This window comes from Carlito syrichta, unplaced genomic scaffold (assembly GCF_000164805.1).
Source record: "Carlito syrichta isolate Samal-C Ts95f unplaced genomic scaffold, Tarsius_syrichta-2.0.1 Scaffold107890, whole genome shotgun sequence".
Taxonomy (NCBI): domain Eukaryota; kingdom Metazoa; phylum Chordata; class Mammalia; order Primates; family Tarsiidae; genus Carlito; species Carlito syrichta.
Window position 1 is genome coordinate 129,576 of NW_007051986.1, and position 9,147 is coordinate 138,722.

Below are 9,147 nucleotides of genomic sequence, written 5' to 3' on the forward strand. Positions count from 1 at the left end.
CCCCCCCCCCAAAAAAAAAGGAAAGAAAAAGACAGATCCGATCTTGCTGTATGTTTCTTTAAAAACTGCGGTTTTGGCTGAGCTCAGTGACTCACGCCTATAATTCCAGCACTTTGGGAGGCCAAGGTGAGAGGATTGCCTGAACCCACAGGTTTGAGACTAGCTTGGGCAACTTGATAAGACCTCATCTCTATATTAAAAAAAAAATTCCGCTGAGGGGGAAGGATCACCTGAGCACAGCAGGTGGAGGCTGCGGTCGCCGAGAACATGCCACTACACTCCAGCCTGGGTGACAGAATGAAACTCCAACTCAAAAAAAAACGGTAACAACCAAAAAAAAAAATTGTGGTTTGTTCCTTTGTTAATTCATTCACCCCTCCATCCAGTAAACATATACTAGGGAGCTACTGTGTGTCAGGCCCTGGACTCTGGAACCACACAGAGGACATGTGGCCTTAAGGGGACTTATGCTGTAATAGTGAGGGACACCCTCAAGGCATCACTGCTCAGTCATTCATGCTGTCACGTGAGGCACCGTAGGAGTGGAGAAGAAACACTAAGTCTGTGTGGGTGGGGGCAGCAAGGTGGCTTCACAAAGCCAGTGACATTTGAGCTGAGCCTTGACGGTTGAAGAGGAGTTTGGTGGGAAGTCGATTCGTTTGTTGTGGGCCAGCTGGGGGTGTGCTGGCCTCAGACAGAGTAGGCAAACACAGAGGTGGGTCCACGGCTGTCTCGGTGGCCATGCAGAGCTGACTCTGCTTGAACTGGGCTCTGGATTCAGCCAGGCTGTCCTGATACCATGGTGGGGCAGGCAAGCTCTGACATAGAGAACTGGGCACACTGGCACTCTCTCGCAGCTCATTGTTGGGAGCAAGTAGATTGTCTCCCAGATACCCTGAGCTTCCATTATCTAAACCTCCCCAGAATCCCTGTGTGGGCTCCTCTCCCTAAATTTCCTCTTTGGGTTTGGAGGTTTCTCTCTGCTTGTGTTTGGATCTGTTTTGGTTAATACTTGGGGAATTTAGAACGTTTAGACTGCATTCCCCTCTTGTCTTGTTCACAGGCCTATGTGATCTGCCTCCCCGCACACACAGTCTGAGCCTGGCGGTTCAGGGATTGGATCTGTTTCCTGTTCCCTCCTCCCAGAGCTGACAAGATTCACTTCGGCCTTCAGTCCTCAGGGAGCCATGACCCTCCCTGCCTCCCTTCTCAGCCTTTGCCTGCCCAACTGAACATGGTCAAGTGTCAGAAATGAGATGTTGAGAAAAAGCAGGTGCAAATGTACGTTTCAGAAAGTCAGTGTCTTTAGAGCCATGCACTGGGTGCCTTTCCTGTCTGCAAAAGGGATCTGCATTAACAGATTTCTCAAGGTCTTCTCCATCCAAATTATTCTTCCAACTGGATTTTCTCTTTGGATGACAATACTTGATTTGCAACCATGATCTTAATGTACACTTTTGAGAATAAAATAGAAATATGTATAAGCGTGCTTTATTTATTTATTTATCTTGATTCAAGTTCTCACTCTGCCCCCATGCTGGGGTGCAGTGGCACAATCATGGCTTACTCACTATAGCCTTGACCTCCTGGGCTCAGCAATCCTTCCACCTCAGCCTCCTGAGTATCTGGGACTACAGGCATGTGCCACTGTGCCTGGTTTTTTTTTGTTTTTGTTTTTGTTTTTTTTGTAGAAATGAGGTCTCGCTATGTTGCCAAGGCTATTCTCCAATTCATGGGCTCAAGCAATCCTCCCATCTTGGCCTCCCAAAGTGTTGGGATTACAGGTATAGTCTACTATTTTATTTTAAAATATAAGCTGAAATTGGCTGGGTGTGGTGGCTCAGCCTACAATTCCAGCACTTTGGAAGGCTGAGGCGAGAGGATTGCCTGAGCCCGGGGGTTCAAGACCAGCCTGAGCAACTTGGTGAGACCTCGTCTCTACAATAAATCACCAAAACTATCTGGGTGTGGTGGCATGCATCTGTAGTTCCAACTACTTGGAAGGTTGAGGTGGAAGGATCGCCTAAGCCCAGCAGGTCAAGGCTGCGGTGGCTATGAGCGTGCCACTGCATTCCAGCCTGAGCGACAAGAGTGAGATTCCAATTCAATAAAATAAAATTAAATTAAATTAAAAAGCTGAAATATAACACACTATACATGATTGTGTGTGTGTGTGTGAATTCTGTTATTAATATTTAAAAATCTGGAATGGGCCGGGCTCGGTGGCTCACCCTGTAATCCCAGCACTTTGGGAGACCAAGTGGATTGCCTGAGCCCGTGGGTTTGAGACCCACCTGGGTAACTTGGCGAGACCTCATCTCTACAATAAATCAAAAATTAGCTGGGCATGATAGCGCACACCTATAGTTCCAGCTACTTGGCAGGTGGAGGCAGAAGGATCGCCGGAGCCCAGCAGGTCGAGGCTGCGGTGCCCGGAAGCAGCCACTGCACTCCAGACTGAGTGACAGAGTGAGACTCCAACTCAAAAAAATAAATAAAATAATCTGGAATTCTTTTGCAAAAGAGGAAAAAAATGTTAATTTACTGTCTGGACAAAATAAATATTTTCAACGTTTTAAACCACTCCCCTTTTCCCCCCACCAAAAAACACTACATGGCATATTCAGGGAACAACAGGAATTTGATGAGGCTGGAGAACATAGAATGCTTGAACCGAGTGCTGCCCACAGGGTGGCCAGAGGAGAGGCAAGGCCAGCTCCTGAGGAGTCTTGTAGGCCACGCTGAGAAAGAAGGGCTCTACCCTGACGGCCTTGGAAGTGCAGGAGTAGCACCTGGGACAGAGCAGTCTTTCAGAAGCATCTCTGGGACCATCGTGAGCAGAGAGTAGAAGCGATCAGGGACTGGAAACCAAAAGAGAAGCCTCAACAGGGCTCCAGCAAGGTGTGATGGGTCATGGACAGAAAGAAGGGACCCAAGGGATGGCAGAAGAAGAGCAGTCTGGGCTTGGCACCTGGGGAGCCAGGACAGGGGAGAGAGTGGAATTTCCTGGTACTTCTAAGGCGTTTCGCCTGGGCCACCAAATGAGTGATGCTACTCACCACTGCCAGGGACCAGAAGACAGGAGTGGGCAGACTTGGGTTTGTTGACTTTCCCTCTACTTTCAGAATTAAATTTGAAAGCAGGGCTCCCACATCCCTTCCAGTCTCATCACCACAACTCTCGCTGAGCCAGATACTCCTCCCATGCCACACTTTGAACATCTTTACCACTATTTTTTTTCAAATTGTAAATGAAATCGATATTTATTATATACAATATGGAAAATATGGGAAAGTATAAACAAATGAAAACCACAACAAATCCACCACCTTCAAGATAACCACAGTAAACAACTGAGCTGTTGCTTCTTTTTTTTCTTTCAGTGTTTACTTATCTTTTCATTTGTATTACAAAACTAGAATCACGCACGTACAAATTAGCAACCCACTTTTGTCCCACTTAACATTATATTGTTGGTACTTTCCAAAGTCGTTACATAGTTTTTGAAAACCTGATTTTGAGTGACTTTGATAAGTAAAACAAGTCATTTGCATTTATTTTCATAACTGATATAGTTAGTCCTATCCACATATTTTATATTTTCTTATTGCTTCTCTCTCTCCTTCCTCCCTACCCTCCTTTTGTTCTTATAATACCTATCATTTCCTTTCCCCTCTGGAGAGTTGAAAGCCATCTATTCCATGTTAATCCAAAAATGATTCTATATTGAACTGCTCCACTTTTTAAATCATGCCTTGGCCGGACTCGATGGCTCTGCCTGTAATTCCAGCACTTTGGGAAGCCGAGGCGAGTGGATTGCCTGAGCCCGCGGATTCAAGATCCATCTGGTCAACTTGATGAGACCATGTCTCAACAATAAATCAAAAAAAAATTAGCCGAGCATGGTAGTGCGTGCCTATAGTTCTGGCTACTTGGAAGGCTGAGGCAGAAGGGTCACTGGAGCCCAGCAGGCAAAATCCTTCTCAGCCTTCAGATCTCTGAGGAGTCATCTCATTCACTCATTTATTTTTGCAAATGCATATTCATTAAGGACCTGGAACAAGCCAGTACTAAAGCAGTGTATATGACAAAAGCCTGTGACAAACTCTTGGGTGAAGCATCCCAATCTTTCCCCAGGAGCAGCGTGGCACTCTCTCCTTTTGGTGCACTCTTAAAATTTTGTTTTGCACCGGGCTCGGTGGCTCAGCCTGTAATCCCGCACCTTTGGGAGGCTGAGGTGAGTGGATTGCCTGAGCCTGCGGGTTCGAGACCCACCTGGGCAGTGAGACCTCATTCTACAATAAATCAAAAAATCAGCCGGGCGTGGTACTGCATGCCTGTAATTCCGGCTACTTGGAAGGCTGAGGTGGAAGGATCGCCGGAGCCCAGAAGGTCGAGGCTGTGGTGGCCGGGAGCGGCCACTGCACTCCAGTCTGGGCGACAAAGTGAGACTCCAACACAAAAAAAAAAAAAATTTTGTTTGGCACAGGGCGTAGTGGTTCACGCCGTAATCTCACACTTTGGGAGGTGGAGGTGAGAGGACTGCCTGAGCTCAAGGGTTTGAGACCAGCCCAAACAACATGGCAAAGCCTCATCTATACAATAAATCAAAAAATTAGCTGGGTATTGTGGCACATATCTGTGGTTCCAGCTACTTGGAACACTGAGGTGGAAGGATCACCTGAGTCCAGCAGGTCATGATTATGCCACTGCACTCCAGCCTGGGTGACAGAGTGAAAGTCTGACTAAAAAAAGAAAATTCTGTTTTGCCTCTATATTTTGATATTTTCTGGACTGTGAAGACCCTGTTGGGTGCCTCAGCCATCCCTACATCATTTCCTTCAGAATTTTCCCTGGACCTGGAGACCAGTCATGGCTCAGAAAATGACTGCATCTGTCCAACGAGAAGGCAGTGGAGCTGATGACCTTGGAGTTGTGACAGCATTTTCTAAGCCTGAAAATGGGGCGCTTGTATTAATAAATCTAAGACAACAGTTGCAGTGTCTCTGAGGAACTTCTGGAACACACTTCAGTGCTCTGGGGCTCTAGCTAGTCCAAACAGCACCTTGTGAGAAGTTGGAAAATGTGCCCAGATGCAGCCTTACGGGTGCCCAGCTTGACTGCTGGGAGGTTGGATTCCACCCCAGCTCAACTTTTCCCACAGACCAGCCCACTTTCCACCTTTCTCTCTCCTTCCTCTTCCACTTCAGGAACTGATCCACCTGACCCTTTCCTTATCTCCCGTCCAGGCCACACGACAGGGCAAACTCACATGGTTTTGTGTCTCCTTTTGAACATCAACTTGTCTGCTCTCAGCCACTGCCCCCTCTGACTCAGCAACTTCCTCTTTGCACATTTCCTCCAACCGCCTCTGGCCTATGCGATGCGCCTTTAGCCTGGGCTGGCCTCAAGGCAGCGCCGTGTGGTCTGGTCCTCTCCTCTCTTCCCAAGACGCACAGGGGAAACCCCTGGCTCAAGGCCCTGTCTACTGTCCTCACTTAAATCACTCTCACTGATCCCTTGGGGAAAGGAAGGCACTCAGCCCTGGAATGCTAGAGGAGACATTCCAAAAGCAAATTAAACATAGAATGGGGGGTCAGCAAGACCAGTGGATTTGGAGCATCCAGTCACTGCTACTGAGGATGACACCTCTCCCCCTGCCTCTGTGTGTGTGGGAGGAGAGGAGGGGGAGAGAGAACGCACATGGGCATATTGGAGTGAGGGAGCCTTAGCCAAGGCGTATGGTGGCTGAGTTGAAGAAGCAAGCCACACTTTGGTCACATAAGTGAGCTTTCTATCAAAACTAGCATTCTTTATTGGGTTACAAACAGAGTTACATTTTCTGCTATGCTCACCCCATCTGAGCAAAGATGAGGGCACCTATGTTCTCAACAATCCCTTTGTCCCCCACCCTCAGGTTGGCACCCCCTTGGTCTCTGCACCCTCCCCGTCCCATACCTCACACATCTATATCCTCCCGCACACACCACTATCTTTCACAAACATTGCCAAAGCCTCACCTCTTGCAAACACAAACCACACCAATGAATGGACTCCTGCAGGTGCTGGGGCTTCTGAGTACTACACCTACCCAGAAACTCTTCTCACCTCTGCCCTTGGGAAGAGAAATAGCAAAGCATCTGGCTGCCTCAGTCCATAGGTGGGGGAGAGTGTATTGGCTTGGGCCATGTGTCAGCCTAGGGTCCAAATGCTCCAAGAAAGGTCACAGGTCCACCTGAGAGCACAGGTCTCCATACTCCATACTCCAGGCCGGCCCCGGGACCCAGAGCTAAAGGAGATTCTGGGCTGTCTTGGTGGGATGGCCCTTCCAACTAGGGGACCAAGTGCACTCTTCAAAGTTCATTGTGGGTAACCTTTTGCTGGGTTGTCATTTTCTTCCTCTTCCCAGACTCTGGTATTCCCTGGGGGGAAACCCTCTGAGAAATTATAGGTCAAGTAAGTTTGGCATTATGGAGACACGGCAGCTGGTTCCAAGGATAGAAAGATGGAGAAAGGGTGATGGGGAGAAGTAGGGGCTGATGAGGAAGGTTCATTCATCCAGTCCACAGATGTTCAGCAGATGTGGCCCTGGCCCAGGTGCTAGATGTGGATGCAGTTTGCTGGCAGGAAATCCAAGGCTAGGGGGCAGCTGAAGCTTCAGAGTGCAGATGCTGGGCGAGGATCCAGGGATGCTGGGTAGGAAAGCTGGGCACGAGGGACTGGAGGTGACTGGAGGTAACAATGAGAGGGAAGGTGAGGGAAGCTGGCGCGGATCTGGACCTCCACCCTTGCTATTCACGAGGCACAGTCTCGTCTCCGGCTTTCGGCCCCTCACAAGAGGCAGCCTCCACAGCTTCATTCTCACTGCCCACGAGCGGCTCTTCCTCCCCCTTTAGACTGGAGCTTGACCCAGACTTTAGCTCCTCCAGTGCCAAGGAACCCTGCCGAGACTTCCGTCTGCTGAAGAAAGTGGTGAGTGAGGGCCGCTGGCCAAGCCCCTCCCCGACAGGGTCTCCAGAGTCCTTGTTGCCCCCAGACCCTCCTACTGTCACTGTCACGGCTCCCTCCTCAGGAACCTGGGCTGGCCCAGCCCAGGCATCTACCACCCCATTGCGCTTTCCACCTCTGTTCAGCGTCAGGGCCCCAGTACGGCGCTTCTGCCGCCGACGCCACAGCAGAAGCAGGGCCACGAGGACTATGACCACCAGCAGGGCCACAAGCACAGCCACCGGCAGCATGCCACTCGAGCCCTGATGTGAATGTGAGGTGGGCGTAGGGCTTGTGCTTGTAGAGGTCTTTGAGGTAGCCATAGAGACTATTTTTACAATGGAGACACTGGTCCCACTGGAGGACTCCAGAGACTCAGTTGCCATGGTGACAAGGTGTCCACTGGTTCCGTTGGGAGTCTCCAGAGAGTGAGTTGCCATGGTGATGGGGGATTCACTGGTTCCATAGGAGGTCTCCAAAGAGCGAGTTGCCATGGTGACGGGGAGTTCACTGGTTCCACTGGTGGTCTCCTGAGAGCTAGCTGTCATAGCGACAGGGGGTCCACCGGACCCATTGAAAGAGTTAGCTGTGGTTCCATCCATCACAGTGTGAGATTCCGGAGAGTTTGTTGTTGTGGGGACAGGGTCACTAATTGCATTAGAGGTTTCTGAGAGCATCGAGGAGGTAATAAAGGAAGCCTCCTGGAAGGTTGTTGTCCCAGGTATAGGAGGGCCAGTACTAGCACCAGTGGATGTCTCAAGAGGGGACACCTGATTGAGAACTGAGGTTGAGATCTGGTCCCCGGTGTTGTCAACCTTAGAGTCCCTTGTTACCGAACCAGGAGAGGTCATGGAGTTGTGGATCAGGGTCTCAGAGTTATCTGAGACCGGAGAAGTAAAGGAATCGGTGGGATTCGGTGTCACCACCAGGGCCCAGAAGAAGAAGAGAAGCCAGGCCATTTCCAGGGCGACAGGCATGAGCAGAAGCTGGGACCTGAGGGTGAGGGAGCTGGAGAAACAGAACACATGGAAGCTGTGGGAAGACCTGGCCGGGCCCTCCCCTCCTGCCCACTTCCCTGCCAACGGCCAGGCCCAACTTGCGGTTTAACGGCTTTTTCTACTCTTGCTTTACTATTATCAGAAATAACAGGGCAACAAATGCTGGCAGCTCCCTGATCAACCCCATACCTCTGTCCCCTTCAGCTTTGGTAGCTCAGACTCCAGCAATGGCCACCCCCTCTGGCCCTCCCTAATTTTATGCAGCCCAATGGCTCCTGATCCTCTTTTCCCATCACCAGTTGGGATCTTTTTAAGCCATAGGCACATTCCCAGGTCCACTGGGGTTCCTGCCCCACCTGGAGGCACCCCCTTACCAGCTCAGTTGATAAGGGCACAGGGCTGCCAGGTCACTCCAACTCCTCCTGAGGCCGGGGCAGGACTGGGGCGGGCAAGGCCCCAAGGGGAAAGGAAGTGGGCCCTGGCTCCACCCTACCCACCCCTGCATCCTGCCCCACCCGCCCTGCTCCCACAGCTGTGTGATGAGAGCACCCTCATCTGCTCTTTCCGGGGTCTAGCATGGTGCCTGAAGTCTCTGGGTCTCACCTGAGGCAGAAGGGGAGGTGGGTGGTCCGGAATGAGCATGCCTGAGTCTTAGCTGGGGAATGGGATGGGTGATGTGGGGGAGGGCTGGGGTCAGAGCTAGGGTACAGGAATGTGTGCTTAAGATGGGGTGCAGAAGAGGAGATGGGAGGGTAAGGTGGTTTCCTTTGCATTTGTGGTTCCTGAGCTGTTAGGCCAGGAGCCGGGTGGCGCCATTTCCTGCCCCAAAGTTCCCATGTAGTGGCACGACAAGGGGAAGCCCCCTTGTCTTTCTGGGAGCTCTGAAACTTTGCTGGCTGGTGAGCTCTTGATGGCATCACAAGGAGCTAGGGGTCACCACAATGGCCCCCAGTCGAGGATACCCAACTAAACGGAGCCGGTTCCTAAGCACTGCCTACATATGACCTTATTTTTAGAGAAGTCCTAGTGAAGATGTAGGGATCTACATAAAAAACAGTCTGGAAACCGGTCTTGGTGGCTCAGCCTGTAATCCCGCGCCTTTTGAAGGCTGAGGTGAGTGGATTGCCTGAGCCACGGGTTCGAGACCCGCCTGGGCAGCGAG

At 50.6% G+C, this 9,147-nt stretch overlaps 1 protein-coding gene across 1 annotated transcript; it reads right to left on the reverse strand.

Annotated features, from left to right (window-relative positions):
* Nucleotides 1-6,791: 6,791 nt before the first annotated feature.
* SPN (sialophorin) lies at nucleotides 6,792-7,946 on the reverse strand. The gene has a single exon (XM_021717093.1). The coding sequence runs from the start codon at nucleotides 7,944-7,946 to the stop codon at nucleotides 6,792-6,794; it is 1,155 nt and encodes a 384-aa protein (XP_021572768.1).
* Nucleotides 7,947-9,147: the final 1,201 nt, after the last annotated feature.

Bases quoted from the DNA above. Each gene is read 5' to 3' on its own strand.
- SPN (XM_021717093.1), bottom strand. From the start codon at position 7,946: ATGGCCTGGCTTCTCTTCTTCTTCTGGGCCCTGGTGGTGACACCGAAT.